Source organism: Nomascus leucogenys, chromosome 7b, assembly GCF_006542625.1.
Source record: "Nomascus leucogenys isolate Asia chromosome 7b, Asia_NLE_v1, whole genome shotgun sequence".
NCBI lineage: Eukaryota > Metazoa > Chordata > Mammalia > Primates > Hylobatidae > Nomascus > Nomascus leucogenys.
Genome location: NC_044387.1, coordinates 50,680,117 through 50,698,490, shown reverse-complemented (window position 1 = coordinate 50,698,490; position 18,374 = coordinate 50,680,117). Strand labels below are relative to the sequence as shown.

General features: G+C 50.8%; 1 protein-coding gene across 1 annotated transcript; it reads right to left on the bottom strand.

The window, feature by feature from the left end:
• Positions 1 to 8,739: 8,739 nt before the first annotated feature.
• On the bottom strand, positions 8,740 to 17,234 carry LOC115835862 (putative POM121-like protein 1). The gene is given in 6 exon segments (XM_030815169.1): positions 8,740 to 8,907; positions 8,989 to 9,896; positions 9,899 to 10,385; positions 11,868 to 11,912; positions 14,577 to 14,621; positions 17,181 to 17,234. Coding segments are annotated over 6 exon segments (1,707 nt in total).
• Positions 17,235 to 18,374: the final 1,140 nt, after the last annotated feature.

The window sequence follows — 18,374 nt, the reverse complement described above, 5'->3', positions numbered from 1 at the left end:
GAGACAGGGTATCACAACATTGGTCAGGCTGGTCTCAAACTCCTAACGTCAGGTGATCCACCCACCTTGGCCTCCCAAAGTGCTGGGATTACAGGCATGAGTCAGCGTGCTCGGCCTATTATTATTGTAATAATATCTGTCATGCTGATCTATAACCGGTGATCCTTGATGTTACTATTGTATCGGTGCAAAAGTAATTGTGGGTTTTGCCATTAAAAGTAATGGCACTAGGCTGGGCCCTGCTCAGTAGCTTATGTGGCAAGCCGGTGGGTCCTGAAAGTTTGGTTTTCTTTTTTTGGATACGAAGCCTCATTGTCACTAGGCTGGAGCGCAGTGGCGCGGTCTTGGCTCACTGCAACCTCCACCTCCTGGGTTCAAGCAATTCTTCTGCCTCAGCCTCCTCAGTAGCTGGGACTACAGGTGTGCGCCACCACGCCCAACTACTTTTTTTGTATTTTTATTAGAGACGGGGTTTCTACATGTTGGTCAGGCTGGTTTCGAACTCCCGACCTCAGGTGACCCACCTGCCTCGGCGTCACAAAGTGCTAGGATTACAAGTGTCAGCCACCGCGACCGGCCAAAAGTTTGCATTTCTAGCAAGTTCCTGGGCGATAATTATGATGGCCGAGAATGACAGCCTGAGAATGACTGCTCTGGAAGATTTTATCTGTGACCCAGAGCTTTGACCCTTTTGGGGATTTGATGTGTCACATCCTCACTGCTGGAGTTTACTTCTTTAGTTAACAAAATCTGTCATTGCTCCCAAATCACTTGGTAGGGGTTATTCATTCTTCCTTGAGTTGAGCTTCTTTATCTTTGTTGTTAATAAAATGTAAGTTTCAAACATTTCTTTTTTCTTTTAGGGACAGGGTCTTGCTCCGTTACCCAGGCTGGAGTGCAGCGGTGCCATCACAGCTCACTGCAGCCTCCCACTGCTGGGTGTGGTGGTGTGTGCCTGTAGTCCCAGCTACTCAGGAGGCTGAGGCAGGATAATCGCTTGAACCTGGGAGGCGGAGGTTGCAGTGAGCCGAGATTGCGCCACTGCACTCCAGCCTGGGCGACAGAGTGAGACGCTGTTTCAAAAAAAAAAAAAAAGAGAAAGGAAGGAAGGGAGGGAGGGAGGGAGGGAGAAGAAGGAAGGAAGGAAGGAAGGAAGGAAGGAAGGAAGGAAGGAAGGAAGGAAGGAAAGAAAGAAACAGAAAAGAGATGAAACCTGACTTCAAGAAGTTCCAACATAGCATGGAGGAGGAGTACAGGGAGCACGAGGGCGTGTGGGGGGGCGTCTCTGTTGGGTACTCAGGGAAGATGTTCTTGATCTGATTAATTATTCAACCAAAATGACAGGCTGGAGTCTAGGCACTGGGAGTACCCTGAAGGGGCCTCTAGTAAACCTGTCCTCTGTATTCGGTCTTGGAAGATAGGGGGAATTTGCCCAAGGAAGAAGGGGAGAAGAACATTCCAGGCAGAGGGAGAAATCTGGACAAAAAGGGTGACTGGCCTGCTTGGAGAACAGGAAGTCATCCAAGTGGCTATAACTATAACAAAAGGTAGGGAGGAGACATGGAAAGAGTTTGGGGGAAGGCTGTGAAGAGCTTTGAATGTCAAGAGAGGGAGTTTGATCTTGGTCCTTTAGGTCATAGGGAGCCCCAGTCGATTTTAAAATCAGAGGAGCCAAATTTATTTTATTTTATTTTATTTGTATTTATTTATTTTTTTTGAGATGGAGTTTCGCTCTTGTTGCCCAGGCTGGAGTGCAATGGCATGGTCCAGGCTCACCGCAACCTCTGCCTCCCAGGTTCAAGCAATTCTCCTGCCTCAGCCTCCCAAGTAGCTGGGATTACAGGCATGCGCCACCACGCCCGGCTAATTTTGTATTTTTAGTAGAGATGGGGTTTCTCAATGTTGGTCAAGCTGGTCTCGAACTCCTGACCTCAGGTGATCCACCCCCCTCGGCCTCCTAAAGTGCTGGAATTACAGGTGTGAACCACTGCTCCCGGCCAAAACCCCATCTTTAAAAAGAAAGAAAGGAAGGAAGAAAGATAAATCTAGCTATAGTATTGAGCTATATGGGATGGAACAGAGGGAGAAAAAGAAACCAATGGCTGGAATGTGTTGTGGTTTGAAGATTTTTAGCCCTGGCTCAACTTAAGAGTGGAATTACTTGGAGTTCTCAGAATGCATCCAACTAATTGAAGACTTCCTAAATGCTCTTCCCTGTGCCTGGGATGCCCTTGCCTCAGTGTCGGTCTTGCTACCTCCCATTCATTCATCAGTATTCTAGCCAAACATCATCAATGTCAGGTGGACTCCCGGTTGATCCAGGTGTCAACTCTGGGCTCCCATGTGATTCTGAGTAGTATGGACATTTAGCAATCTGTTCCTGATTTGGGAGCACTGTAGTAGTGCCTTCTGGGCCTTCTCCACCACCCAAGTGGTAAGCTCCTTACAAGCAAAGCTTCGTCTGACACATTTTATTGCCCTGACTCCCAGCCCTCTCCTGTCTTCCCCCACAGAAGCCCTAGAACTGGGCTGCAGCTGACCACTGGGAAGACAGGAAGGACTGTGAGACCAACTGTATGCCATGTGGTCCTGAAAAATGCGAAAATGGAGTGGCAAGTCCTGAGAGCCACCAGCTAGTGTCTGAGCCCTGGCATCCCTTTCTGGGAGGCCTCGTGTGAAAGCCAGTGGCATTCTGCAGATGTGAGGTCATACTTCTGAATATGCCGCAAAATACTAGGGCCAAACGCTCTGACAAATGAATTGAGGCTAGAAAGAGAGTTGGAGAAGTGGTTTGACAGCAGGGCTATAACCACAATACCTAACATGGGTAAGTCACCAGGTGGCAGGCTCTGAGCTAAAATTCATCTCATTGCATCTTCATGACAGTACTGTTTATAAATAAAGAAACAGAAGCTGGCTGGGCATGGTGACTCACGCCTGTAATCCCAGAACTTTGGGAGGCCGAGGTGGGTGGATCACCTGAGGTAGGGAGTTTGAGACCAGCCTGACCAACACGGAGAAACCCCATCTCTAATAAAAATACAAAATAAGCCGGGCATGATGGCGCATGCCTATAACCCCAGCTACTTGGAAGGCTGAGGAAAGAGAATCGCTTGAACACAGGAGGCAGAGGTTGTGGTGAGCCAAGATCTTGCCATTGCACTCCAGCCAACTCTGTCTCTAAAAAAAAAAAGAAAAAAACAAAACAAAACAGAAGCTTCAAAGGGTTAGGGGTTAGAGGACATGCACACAGGCACCCAGGTAGAAGGGGACACTCAGTCTGGCTGGCCAGATGACAGAAGAGAGATTGTCAGTCCAGCTTTCTTTGCAGCAAACAGCAAGCTTGCAAGCTTGGTATGTGCGGAGGCCACGCTGTACGTATGGGGAAGGGAACTCAGAAAGAGGAGAGAGACAGGAAAGCAGCATAAAGGCTTGCAAAAAAATTAAAAAGCAAACAGAAAGCAGACGAGTCAAAAGAGTCTACAGCTGAGTTCCTGACAGTTGACACTGAAATGGACATGAGCCTTTATCTTGAGGAAGCATCCTTGGCATTAAAGACTCATAGGACGCCCGGGCGCAGTGGCTCATGTCTGTAATCCCAGCACTTTGGGAGGCTGAGGCTGGTGGATCACCTGAGGTCAGGAGATTGAGACTGGCCTGGCGAACATGGGGAAACCATGCCTCTACTTAAAATACAAAATTAGCTGGGCATGGTGGCGCATGCCTGTTATCCCAGCTACTTGGGAGGCCGAGGCAAGAGAATCGCTTGAACCTGGGAAGTGGAGGTTGCAGTGAGCCGAGATCGCGCCACCGCACTCTAGCCTGGCAACAGAGTGAGACTCCGTCCCCAAAAAAAAAAAAAAATATTAGCCAGGTGCAATGGCATGTGCCTGTAATCTCAGCTACTCGGGAGGCTGAGGCAGGAGAATCGCTTGATCCTGGTTGCAGTGAGCCAAGATTGCACCACTGCACTCCAGCCTGGGCTACAGAGCGAGACTTCATCTCAAAAAAAAAAAAAAAATACTTCAAAACACTAATAGTGTAATAATCAACTGCACCTCATAGTTTGCTAAGCATGTTTGCATTCCTTATACCACTGAGGCCCCCAAGGCTGTGAGTGTCATCATTCCCCCATGTTATAGCTGAGGACTCTGAAGTCAGAGGCTGTAACTTGAGGAATGGGCTCAGGGCAGATCCTGGCACAGAACCCAAATGTGACAAGAAGAGACAGGTGGGCCCAATGGCAGACCTCTAGTCTATCCAGAAATGACACTCCACATATGGTTAATAACTCCTAGAGATGGGAGTGAGGGGTGAGCATGGCTTTTTGAGGTTAAATTCGTTAATATATATTAAAATATTAAAATGAAAATAAATTATGCCTTGCTCAATAGTATTGATAGAACTTCTTGTACAAAAATAAATTACAGAAAGAACCAGAAAACAAACTCTAACAATTTGTTGTTTATGTACAGATGTATAGCAAAATATATACACAAATTTAAAAAATAAAATGCTGAGCTAAACTCTACCATGCAAATTCAAGAAAAGCAGGGGGCTTCAATTATAATATTTGGAAAAGACAAGTTTAAGCTAGAAATATTAAAAGAGGCAAAGAGGGTACTTAGCATGCAAAGAGGGTACTTAGCATAGTCTTTCTTGTTTTTTTTGAGTCTTGCTCTGTCACCCAGGCTGGAGTGCGACGGCACAATCTCTGCTCACTGCAACCCTGCCTCCTGGGTTCAAGTGATTCTTCTGCCCCAGCCTCCCAAGTAGCTGGGATTACAGGCACACACCACCATGCCCAGCTAATTTTTTGTATTTTTAGTAGAGATGGGGTTTCACCATTATGGCCAAGCTCGTTTCAAACTCCTGACCTCAAGTGATCCACCCACCTTGGCCTCCCAAATTGCCAGGATTACAGGCGTGAGCCACTATGCCCAGCCGAGTTTTTCAATATATCACTATTAAATATATACGCCCCAAACATGATACTTATTTATTGATAATTCATACCCTGCCTATTTCTCAAAAATGACTTGAGAAAAACTGCACAACATAGCAACAATACACATACAGAAATTAAAAGTGAAACAGGAATACATAAAGATATAACACACAAAAATCAAACTATGATTAGATCAGGTAAATGAGTGTTCTGAACTGCTTTGGTGTCACAGAGGCATTTAAAAATATAGTAAATACTACAGATCCTTGTCCCAGCAAAATTCCTTCATGCACATACCCAGCTTTGTTCGATCCCTAGGGGTCTGCAACTCCTAAACCCCTACATGCTAAAGACTCCTAGGCAGGCCTGGACCCCGGATTAAGAACTGTAAAGTAAATGAAAGTCAGAGAAAGTATGGATTTGAATAAAATAATGAAAAAATTGAGTTAACAAATAGAAGTGGTAGAATAAAAACACATTTTGAGATTACACAAATGCTTTTATAAAAATTGATAATATATTCCAGCCCAAAGAAGTCCTATGGACACTTCGAAATGTTGACACCACAGTACAATAAGAAATAAGCAGTAATACCCTAAGCATTCATCACTTAGAAATTTTTTTTTTTATTTTTTGAGACAGAGTCTAGCTCTTTTGCCCAGGCTGGAGTGCAGTGACGCGATCTCGGCGCATCACAATCCCTGCCCCGCCCCCGGGTTCAAGTCATTGTGCTGTCTCAGCTGCCCGAGTAGCTGGTACTACAGGCGCGTGCCACCATGTCTGACTAAATTTGTATTTTTACTAGAGACGGGGTTTCACTATGTTGGCCAGGCTGCTCTCCAACTCCTGATATCCTGATCCGCCCACCCTGACTTCCCAAAGTGCTGGGATGCGTGAGCCGCCACACCTGGCCACTATTTTTTCTTTCTTTCTTTTGTGTGTGTGTGTGTGTGTGTGTGTGTGTGTGTGTGTGTGTGTGTGTGTGTGTGTGTCTGTTACGAAGTTTCGCTCTTGTTGCCCAGGCTGGAGTGCAATGGTGCGATCTCAGCTCACTGCAATCCCCGCCTGAGCAGTAGAGCAGGCATCTTCAGTGATCCACTGGCGGATCTGCAGCCATTGTGCGCGCCTGGTCTTCCCATTGCTTTGTAAGAGCGCCTCTCCTTCCAGTACCCATCCCGCGAGCGTCCCCCAGCCTCCCCCCATTGCCAGCAGGTGCTGAGATGGCGCCATTCCACTTCAGCCTGGGGGACAAGAGCGAAACTCTATCTCAAAAAAAAAAAAAAAGGATGAAAGTTTTGGAAAAATATGGAAGAAACGAAGTGGATTTCTAGCTCAACTAAATCGTAATCATTCACTGTCAATTTTTGCAAGAAACCATATATTTCATGTCCACAATCAGGGCCACAGTCCCAGCTCTCAAGTGTGGGTGTTTCCTAAGCAAATTGAAGAACACAGGCATAAAAGTGCATTAAATTAATAAACTTTTTCTCTCCGTCTCTCTCTCTCTTTTTTTTTTTTTTGAGACGGAGGTTCACACTGTCACCCAGGCTGGAGTGCAGTGGCGAGATCTCAGGTCACTGCAACCTCCGCCTCCCAAGTTCAGGCCACTCTCCTGCCTCAGCCTCCGGAGTAGCTGGGACTACAGGCGCCCGCCACCACGCCCGGCTAATTTTTTGTAGTTTTAGTAGAGACGGGGTTTCGCTATGTTGGCCAGGCTGGTCTCCAACTCCTGACCTCGTGATCCGCCCGCCTCTGCCTCCTAAAGTGCCACCGCGCCCGGCCTTTTTCTTTAAGACAGAGTCTCAGCCGGGCGCCGTGGCTCACGCCTTTAATCCCAGCACTTTGGTAGGCCGAGGCGGGCTGATGACGAGGTCAGGTGATCGAGACCATCCTGGCTAACACGGTGAAACCCCGTCTCTACTAAAAATACAAAAAATTAGCCAGGTGTGGTGGCGGGCACCTGTAGTCCCAGCTACTCCAGAGGCTGAGGCAGGAGAATGGCGTGAACCCGGTAGGCGGAGCTTGCAGTGAGCTGAGATCAGGCCACTGGAATCCAGCCTGGGCGACAGAGGAAGACTCCGTCTCAAAAAAAAAAAAAAAAGATTCTGGCTCTGTTGCCCAGGCTGGAGTGCAGTGGCGCGATCTCGGCGCATCACAATCCCTGCCCCGCCTCTGGGTTCAAGTGATTCTCCTGTCTCAGCCGCCCGAGTAGCTGGTACTACACGCGCGTGCCACCATGTCTGACTAAATTTGTATTTTTACTAGAGACGGGGTTTCACTATGTTGGCCGGGCTGGTCTCCAACTCCTAATCTCCTGATCCGCCCGCCCTGCCATCCCAAAGTGCTGGGATCCGTGAGCCCCCACACCTGGCCACTATTTTTTCTTTCTTTCTTTTGTGTGTGTGTGTGTGTGTGTGTGTGTGTGTGTGACGAAGTTTCGCTCTTGTTGCCCAGGTTGAAGTGCAATGGTGCGATCTCAGCTCACTGCAATCCTGGTCTGAGCAGGAGAGCAGGAATCTTCAGCGATCCACTGGCGGATCTGCGGCTCTTGTGCGGGCCTGGCCTTCCCATGTCTTTTGTGCGGGCGCCTCTCCTTCCAGTACCTATCCTGCGAACGTCCCTCAGCCTCCCACCATTGCCAGCAGGTGCTGAGATCGCGCCATTGCACTCCAGCATGGGGGACAAGAGCGAAACTCTATCTTAAAAAAAAAAAAATGGAGGCCGGGCGCGATGGCTCACGCTTGTAATCCCAGCACTTCGGGAGGCCGAGGCGGGCGGATCACAAGGTCAGGAGATCGAGACCACGGTGAAACCCCGTCTCTACTAAAAAAAATACAAAAATAATTAGCCGGGCGTGGTGGCGGGCGCCTGTAGTCCCAGCTACTCGGGAGACTGAGGCAGGAGAATGGCGTGAACCCGGGAGGCGGAGCTTGCAGTGAGTGGAGATCGCGCCACTGAGCTCCAGCCTGGGCCACAGAGCGAGACTCCGTCTCAAAAAAAAAAAAAAAAGAAAGAAAAGGGGGAAATGTGGGGAAAAGAAAGAGAGATCAGATTGTTACTGTGTCTGTGTAGAAAGAAGTAGACATAGGATACTCCATTTTGTTCTGTACTAAGAAAAATTCTGCCTTGGGATGCTCTTAATCTATAACCTTACCCCCAAACTCGTGCTCTCTGAAACATGTGCTGTGTCAACTCAGGGTTACATGGATTAAGGGCTGTGCAAGATGTGCTTCGTTAAACAGATGCTTGAAGGCAGCATGCTCGTTAAGAGTCATCACCACTCCCTAATCTCAAGTACCCAGGGACACGAACACTGCGGAAGGCCGCAGGGACCTCTGCCTAGGAAAGCCAGACACCTTTGTTCACGTGTTTATCTGCTGACCTTCTCTCCACTATTATCCCATGACCCTGCCACGTCCCCCTCTCCGAGAAACACCCAAGAATGATCAATAAATACTAAGGGAACTCAAATAAAAAAAAAATTAAATAAAAAGAAAAGTAAAATGGCCAAGAAACTCTTAGAACACGCTTTACAGTTCTAAAAATGTTTATCTTTTCTATTCTTTAATTGACTGAGGCTTCTGTTTAGGTTAATGCCATAAATGTTGATGACACAAAAGTGAAGTACAGAAAGAAAGTTAATAAAAATATTTATTTGGCATCTGGCAAACAACAACAACAAAAAAAACAAAAGTGCCACCCAACAGAGTTGCTCCCTGTGCCAGGTCCCACGGTCACCATGGAAGGGCTCTGCCTGGGGGCCCCTGGTGTTCAGGCCCCCTCATGCCCTATTACCAATCGGCCTTTCTCTTTAAAGGGTTTCTTCTGACGGAATGCCGAGCTCCGTCCGCTTCACTACTGTCAATTTCCATGGGCGTGGGTGGCGGGCTGGAACTGGCTCCAGAAATGCTTCCGTCCATGCTTACAGCTGGGAAGGGTGCAGCAATCAGGCAGAGGACCTGGGCTGAGTCCCAGAAGTAGAAAAAGGTGGGAGGAAGGGGAAATGAGGAGCCGAAGGGTAGAGCAAACAGCCAGAGGACCTGGGCTGAGTCCCAGAAGTAGAAAAAGGTGGGAGGAAGGGGAAATGAGGAGACGAACAGGAGGGGGCCTGGTGGTCTGTGCTGCATCCCAAACACAGGAACTGTAGAGGGGGTCCCTGCAGCAGAAGCTAGGGGGGCCACTAGGCCCAGGCCGTCTTGGGGGTTGTGTCTTCCCTGCTGTGCATCCATACTGGGTGCTTTAGAAACAGAAGGCAGACCAGAAGCCCCTGCTGCAAGTGAGCACGAAGTGTAGGAAGGCCTTGAGGGTCTGCAGTCCGAGATGGCCTTGGCCTCAACCTGCAGTGCACTATTGATCCGCCGGAACGCAGCCTCCTTCTCCCGGTCCAGGTCTTCAGCAGTGACCCGGAACCCCAGCTCTAACGGAGGTGGCATCATCAGAGGCTCCCCTCGCCTGCGTGGCAGCAGGGGAAACTTGCGTCCACAGGGCCTAGAGGCCTGGGATCTGGGGGAGCCTTTCCTGGGGGCGAGCGTCTGCCTTGGTGCACGCTGAGTGTGACCCGAAGAGACAGCCTGAGGTCCGTCCTCACTGACCTTCTTTGAGGAACTGAGGGTTGGCTGGCAGTGGGATGAGGCTGGCCCCCTCCTCCGCTTTAGCCACGGGAAGCCTCCCGTGGAGCTGTAGGAGCTCGAGATGGCGTTTCGTTTTGTGCCTGAGCTCGTGCAGGAGGTCTGGGGCCTCTGCTTGTCTCTGACTTCTGTCCTCTGGGCATGGAGGACTGTGTGCAGAGGCCCAGGCCTGGGCACGAAGGGAGAGAGGCCTCCATTGTCCCGCAGGGGCCGAAATGCACTCGGTGCATCCCTGGTGACCTTGGGGACCCTTCCGTGATCATCAAATCCTTGGACTCTGGGGTCCTTGTCCTGCTCAGGCATCCCTGCCTTGCTCTCCTCAACACTACCTTCCCTGGTCACGAGTCTGGGGACAGCCGGGTGTTGTGGGCCCCAAAGGGGTGACTTCCTGCTCCTGGGCCCCACAGAGAGTCCTTGTGCTCAGTGCAGTGGCTGAGCTGGAGGATGCCCTGGAATTCGGAGCACACAGCACTGGCTTGCTGATCCCGGAAGGAAGACAGGGCTTGCAGGATCACGGAAGGATTGTCTTGACACCACTGATGCGAAGTGTCCCGGTGCTTGTAAGATGGCCTGCCACTCAGACCAGGGGCAGGAGCAACGGGGAGATCCCACAAGGACTTGGGGATGGGCTGAACGGGCTCCAGGCAATTGAGCCCTACTGGCAGGTCCTCGGCCTGGGCCCGGACAGGAATAAGGGGCACAGAGTGCCCAGGTAACCGCTCCTGGGAGCAGTGGGGAACGGTCGGATGCTTCAGCTCTCCAGAGCTGGGCTCTGAGCGTCCTCGTGGAGCTACCAACTTGGCCAAAGGCTAAGCCAGCAATGAGCTGTGTTGCCGGCCAATGCGCCTTTTAAACCTGAGGGAGTGCGTGTGCACATAATGGCGCCAGTGACAGAGCGACCTTTATGTGGCCGGGCAACGCGCCTTTTAAACCTGAGGGAGTGGCTGCGTGTGCACATAATGGCGCCAGTGACAGAGCGACCTTAACGCAGCAAGGTACCCGCGCAACGCACTTGCTGGCAATGGCGGGAGGCGGACGTTGGGGGGCATGCAGTAGGTACTGGAAAGAGAGACGCGGGCACAAAGGACGCGGGAAGAACAGGTACCAACAATGGCTGCAGATCTGCCCGTGGATCGCTGAAGATTCCTGTTCTCCTGCTCAGGCGGGGATTGCAGTGAGCTGAGATCGCACCATTGCACTCCAGCCTGGGCAACAAGAGCGAAACTTCGTCACAGGCACACACACACACACACAAAAGAAAGAAAGAAAAAATAGTGGCCAGGTGTGGGGGCTCATGCATCCCAGCACTTTGGGATGTCGGGGCGAGCGGATCAGATCAGGAATTGGAGACCAGCGTGGCCAACATAGTGAAACCCCGTCTACCCCGTCTCTAGTAAAAATACACATTTAGTCAGACATGGTGGCACGCGCGTGTAGTACCAGCTACTCGGGCGGCTGAGACAGCACAATGACTTGAACCCGGGGTCGGGGCAGGGATTGTGATGCGCCGAGATCGCGTCACTGCACTCCAGCCTGGGCAACGGAGCCAGACTCTGTCTTTTTTTTTTTTTTTTTTTTTTGAGACGGAGTCTCCCTCTGTCGCCCAGGCTGGATTCCAGTGGCCTGATCTCGGCTCACCGCAAGCTCCGCCTAGCGGGTTCACGCCATTCTCCTGCCTCAGCCTCTGGAGTAGCTGGGACTACAGCGCTCGCGACCACACCCGGCTAATTTTTTCTATTTTTAGTAGAGAGGGGGTTTCACCGTGTTAGCCAGGATGGTGTCGATCTCCTGACCTCGTGATCAGCTCGCCTCGGCCTACCAAAGTGCTGGGATTAAAGGCGTGAGCCACCGCGCCCGGCCGAGAAAAAAGGCCGGGCGCGGTGGCATGACCTGAGATCTCGCCACTGCACTCCAGCCTGGGTGACAGTGCGAACCTCCGTCTCAAAAAATAAATAAATAAATAAATAAATAAATAAATAAATAAATAAATAAATTAAATAAGAGAGCGAGAGACAGGGAGAAAAATTTTATTAATTCAATGCACTTTTATGCCTGTGTTCTTCAATTTGCTTAGGAAACACCCACACTTGAGAGCTGGGACTCTGGCCCTGATTGTAGACATGAAATATATGGTTTCTTGCAAAAAATAGACACTGAATAATTACGAGTTAGTTGAGCTAAAAATCCATTTGGTTTCTTCCATATTTTTCCAAAATTTTTGTCCTTTTTTTTTTAAGATAGAGTTTCGCTCTGGTCCCCCAGGCTGGAGTGCAATGGCGCGATCTCAGCACCTGCTGGCGATAGGGGGAGGCTGGGGGACCCTTGCGGGATAGGTACTGGAAGGAGAGGCACGCGCGCAAAAGATATGGGAAGACTAAGCGCTTACAATGGCTGCAGATCCGCCAGTGGATCGCTGAAGATTCCTGCTCTCCTGCTCAGGCCGGGATTGCAGTGAGCTGAGATAGCACCATTGCACTCCAATCTGGGCAACAAGAGCGAAACTTCGTCACACACACACACACAAACGCACACACACACACACACACAAAAGAAAGAAAGAAAAAATAGTGGCCAGGTGTGGGGGCTCACGCATCCCAGCACTTTGGGAGGTCGGGGTGGGCGGATCAGGAGATCAGGAGTTGGAGAAAAGCCTGGCCAACATAGTGAAACCCCGTCTCTAGTAAAAATACAAATTGAGTCAGACATGGTGGCACGCGCCTGTAGTACCAGCTACTCGGGCGGCTGAGACAGGAGAATCACTTGAACCCGGAGGCGGGGCAGGGATGGTGATGCGCCGAGATCGCGCCACTGCACTCCAGCCTGGGCAACACAGCCAGACTCTGATTTTATTTTTCGAGACAGAGTCTCCCTCTGTCGCCCAGGCTGGATTTCCAGTGGCCTGATCTCGGCTCACCGCAAGCTCCGCCTACCGGGTTCACGCCATTCTCCTGCCTCAGCCTCTGGAGTAGCTGGGACTACAGGCGCCCGCCACCACACCTGGCTAATTTTTTGTGTTTTTAGTACAGACGGGGTTTCACCGTGTTAGCCAGGATGGTCTCGATCACCTGACCTCGTCATCAGCCCGCCTCGGCCTACCAAAGTGCTGAGATTAAAGGCGTGAGCCACCGCGCCCGGCCGAGACTGTGTCCTAAAAATAAAGGCCGGGCGCGGTGGCAGTTTGAATGGCAGAGGCGGGCGGATCACGAGGTCAGGAGTTGGAGACCAGCCTGGCCAACATAGCGAAACCCCGTCTTCTAAAACTACAAAAAATTAGCCGGGCGTGGTGGCGGGCGCCTGTAGCCCCAGCTACTCCGGAGGCTGAGGCAGGAGAGTGGCGTGAACTCGGGAGGCAGAGCCTGCAGTGACCGGATGTCTCGCCACTGCACTCCAGCCTGGGTGACAGTGCCAACCTCCGTCTCAAAAAAAAAAAAAGAGAGAGAGAGACAGAGAGAAAAAGGTTTATTAATTTAATGCACTTTTATGCCTGTGTTCTTCAATTTCCTTAGGAAACACCCACACTTGAGAGCTGGGACTGTGGCCCTGATTGTGGACATGAAATATATGGTTTCTTGCAAAAATTGACAGTGAATAATTACGATTTAGTTGAGCTAGAAATCCATTTGGTTTCTTCCATATTTTCCCAAAATTTTCATCCTTTTTTTTTTCTTTTTGAGATGGAGTTTCACTCTTGTCCCCCAGGGTGGAGTGCAATGGCGGGATCTCAGCACCTGCTGGCGATGGGGGGAGGCTGGGGGACGCTTGCGGGATAGGTACTGGAAGGAGAGGCGCTCTTACAAAGCAATGGGAAGACCAGGCGCGCACAATGGCTGGAGATCCCCCAGTGGATCGCTGAAGATTCCTGCTCTACTGCTCAGGCGGGGATTGCAGTGAGCTGAGATGGCACCATTGCACTCCAACCTGGGCAACAAGAGCGAAACTTCGTCACAGGCACACACACACACACACACACAAAAGAAAGAAAGAAAAGATAGTGGCCAGGTGTGGGGGCTCATGCATCCCAGCACTTTGGGATGTCGGGGCGGGCGGATCAGGAGATCAGGAATTGGAGACCAGCCTGGCCAACATAGTGAAACCCCGTCTCTAGTAAAAATACAAATTTAGTCAGACATGGTGGCACGTGCGTGTAGTACCAGCTACTCGGGCGGCTGAGACAGCACAATGACTTGAACCCGGGGTCGGGGCAGGGATTGTGATGCGCCGAGATCGCGTCACTGCACTCCAGCCTGGGCAACGGAGCCAGACTCTGTCTTTTTTTTTTTTTTTTTTTTTTTTTTTTTTTTGAGACGGAGTCTCCCTCTGTCACCCAGGCTGGATTCCAGTGGCCTGATCTCGGCTCACCGCAAGCTCCGCCTAGCGGGTTCACGCCATTCTCCTGCCTCAGCCTCTGGAGTAGCTGGGACTACAGGCGCTCGCGACCACACCCGGCTAATTTTTTCTATTTTTAGTAGAGAGGGGGTTTCACCGTGTTAGCCAGGATGGTGTCGATCTCCTGACCTCGTGATCAGCTCGCCTCGGCCTACCAAAGTGCTGGGATTAAAGGCGTGAGCCACCGCGCCCGGCCGAGAAAAAGGCCGGGCGCGGTGGCATGACCTGAGATCTCGCCACTGCACTCCAGCCTGGGTGACAGTGCGAACCTCCGTCTCAAAAAATAAATAAATAAATAAATAAATAAATAAATAAATAAATAAAGAGAGCGAGAGACAGGGAGAAAAATTTTATTAATTCAATGCACTTTTATGCCTGTGTTCTTCAATTTGCTTAGGAAACACCCACACTTGAGAGCTGGGACTCTGGCCCTGATTGTAGACATGAAATATATGGTTTCTTGCAAAAAATAGACACTGAATAATTACGAGTTAGTTGAGCTAAAAATCCATTTGGTTTCTTCCATATTTTTCCAAAATTTTCGTCCTTTTTTTTTTAAGATAGAGTTTCGCTCTGGTCCCCCAGGCTGGAGTGCAATGGCACGATCTCAGCACCTGCTGGCGATAGGGGGAGGCTGGGGGACCCTTGCGGGATAGGTACTGGAAGGAGAGGCACGCGCACAAAAGATATGGGAAGACTAAGCGCTTACAATGGCTGCAGATCCGCCAGTGGATCGCTGAAGATTCCTGCTCTCCTGCTCAGGCCGGGATTGCAGTGAGCTGAGATAGCACCATTGCACTCCAATCTGGGCAACAAGAGCGAAACTTCGTCACACACACACACACAAACGCACACACACACACAAACGCACACACACACACACACACAAAAGAAAGAAAGAAAAAATAGTGGCCAGGTGTGGGGGCTCACGCATCCCAGCACTTTGGGAGGTCGGGGTGGGCGGATCAGGAGATCAGGAGTTGGAGAAAAGCCTGGCCAACATAGTGAAACCCCGTCTCTAGTAAAAATACAAATTGAGTCAGACATGGTGGCACGCGCCTGTAGTACCAGCTACTCGGGCGGCTGAGACAGGAGAATCACTTGAACCCGGAGGCGGGGCAGGGATGGTGATGCGCCGAGATCGCGCCACTGCACTCCAGCCTGGGCAACACAGCCAGACTCTGATTTTTTTTTTCGAGACAGAGTCTCCCTCTGTCGCCCAGGCTGGATTTCCAGTGGCCTGATCTCGGCTCACCGCAAGCTCCGCCTACCGGGTTCACGCCATTCTCCTGCCTCAGACTCTGGAGTAGCTGGGACTACAGGCGCCCGCCACCACACCTGGCTAATTTTTTGTATTTTTAGTACAGACGGGGTTTCACCGTGTTAGCCAGGATGGTCTCGATCACCTGACCTCGTCATCAGCCCGCCTCGGCCTACCAAAGTGCTGGGATTAAAGGCGTGAGCCACGGCGCCCGGCTGAGACTCTGTCTTAAAAAAAAAGGCCAGGCGCGGTGGCACTTTGGGAGGCAGAGGCTGTTGTAAATGGGATTGGCTTCTTAATTTCTTTCCCAACCAGACCATTATTGGTGTATAGAAATGCTGCTGATTTTGTTGTTGTTGTTGTTGATTCTGTATCCTGCAACTGACTGTATTAATTTATTTATCAAGTCTAGGGCTTTTCTGGTGGAGCCTTTACATGCTTCTAGATCCAAGATCACATCTTCGTCAGACAAGAAGAATTCGATGTCCTCTTTTCCAGTGTGGATGCCTTTTATTGTTTTCTCTTGCCTGATTGTGTGATGTCGAATAGGAGTGGTGAGAACGGGCATCCTTGTCTTGTTCCTGTTTACAGAGGAAATGCTTTCAACTTTTCCCCATTCTATAGTAGGTTAGCTATGGCTTTGTCGTATCAGCTTTTATTATTTTCAGGTATTTTTTTTTGTTTGTTTGTTTGTTTTTGTTTTTTGGGACAGTCTCACTCTTGCCGCCCAGGGTGGAGCGCAATGGTGTGATCTTGGCTCACTGCTACCTCCGCCTCCTGGGTTCAAGCAATTCTCCTGCCTCAGCCTCCCAAGTATCTGGGACGACAGGCACACGTCAAAATGCTCGGCTAATTTTTGTATTTTTAGTAGAGATGGGGTTTCGCCATATCGGTCGGGCTGGTCTCGAACTCCTGACGTCAGGTGATCGACCTGTCTTAGCCTCCCAAAGTGCTAGGATTACAGGTGTACATTTATTTATTTATTTGCGATGGAATCTTGCTCTGTATTTATTAATTTATTTATTTGAGATGGAGTCTTGCTCCATCACCCAGGCTAGAGTGCAGTGGTACAATCTCGGCTCACTGCAACCTCTGCCTTCCAGGTTCAAGCGATTCTCCTGCCTCGGTGTCCCGAGTAGCTGGGATTACAGGTGCCTGCCACCACAGCTGGCTAATTTTTGTATTTTTAGTAGAGACAGTGTTTCACCGTCTTGGCCAGGCTGGTCTCGGACTGCTGACCTCATGAACCACCTCCCTCAGCGTCCCAAAGTGTTGGGATTACAGGCCTAAGGCACCATGCTCGGCCATATTTATTTATTTAATTATTTAGAGACAAAGTCTTGCTCTGTCACCCAGGCTGGAGTGCAGTGGCGCCATCTCAGCTCACTGCAGCCTCCGCCTCTGAGGATTAAGCAATTCTCATGCCTCAGCCTCCTGAGTAACTGGGACTACAGGTACGCACCACCACGCAGGGATTTTTTTTCTATTTTTTTGTAGAGACACGGTTTCACCATGTTGGCCAGGCTGGTCTCGAACTCCTGACCTTAGGTGATCTGACAGCCTCGTCCTCTCAAAGTACTGGGATTACAGGCAGGAGCCACCGTGCCCGGCCTCTCACTACATTTAAATGACACCGTGGCTCACGCCTGTAATCCCAGCACTTTGGGAAGCCAAGGCAGGTGGATCACCTGAAGTCAGGAGTTTGACACGAGCCTGGCCAACATGGGGAAACCCCGTCTCTAGTAAAAATACAAAAATTAGTCAGGCGTGGTGGTACAAGCCTGTAGTCCCAGCTACTTGGAAGGCTGAGGCAGGAGAATCACCTTAACCAGGAGGCAGAGGTTGCAGTGAGCCAATATCATGCCACTGCACTCCAGCTTGGGCGACAGAGTGAGACACTGTCTCAAAAAAAAAAAAAAAAGAAAAAAAATGATGCGGGGCATCTGGGCCTGAATACCTGCACGAGCACAGTCATGTCCAGGCCAGGGCTGCCGGTCGAGGTCCGCCCCATCTCTTCCAGCAGAAAGGGAGCAAGCTTGCGGGGCGGCTGGGGGACAAGATCCCAGGATCTCAGCCTCTGCTCACGGATCAGCTCTGAGACCCCGAGTGAGCTGGGGGTGCTCTGTGCGCATTGGTTTCCCCAGCTGTCAAGTAAAGGGATTGGATGAGGGAGTCTTGTCGAGGTGGAATGATCTCAGATTTGGGGCAGCAGTGAATGATCCCACTCCCTGGGCCATGCCAGTGGCCCGGCCTCGGCTGAACACAGCCCCAACACTCTGGAATGGGGATGAGGGGGCAGTCGGCTCTTGCTCCTAGTAAGAGAGATGCAATAGGGCTCTGTGGCTGAGCTGGGTGCCTTGCCTCACACCTGTAATCCCAACATTTGAGAGGCCGAGGCAGGAGGATTGCTTGAGGCCGGGAATTTTGAGAATAGCCTGGACAACATAGCCAGACCCCATGTCTACAAAATAAGAATAAAACAGGTGCAATGGCACACAGCTATAGTCCAAGCTACTTGGCAGGCTGAGGCAGGAGGGTCCCTTGAGTCCGGGGACTGGAGGCTGCATTGAGCTATAATCGCACCACTGCACTCCAGCTTGGGTGACAAAGTGGACCCTGTCTCTAAAGAAAAAAAATAGGCCTGTGAGCATGGGTTTGATTTTCAAACAGGACCCGGAGGGTAGGGACAGACAGTGTGTCACCCTTAGGTGCTGAACGCTCAGAAATGGGCCAGCGCAGCCCTTTCCTCCCTGCAGACACCAGATTGGGCAGAACAGCACGTGGCACTCGTAGCTCTTGCAGTGAGGGCAGGACCCAGTGTGAACCCTTCTGCCTGTGGGAGGGGCTGCTGAGGCCTGCGGAGAGGCCAGGGTGGAGGCTCGTCCCCTTGTCCAGCCCTTGGTGTGGTCTCCACCATGTCCCCAGCCCACCAGTGCAGGGCACCCCTGAGCCTGCTGCTGCCACGGGCCCTGTCTCTACCCAGGACGTCCCACACCCTCCAGTGTCAGGGAAATGATCATGGTGGTGGTGACACTCCCAGGCAGGGCTGCTGAGAGAAGCTGAAAGGGTCACACCGCAGGCAGGGGCCCGTGTGACAAGCCCCTCTCACCCCGAGAGAGCTGACCAGGCGCTCACGAGCAGAGCCACATCC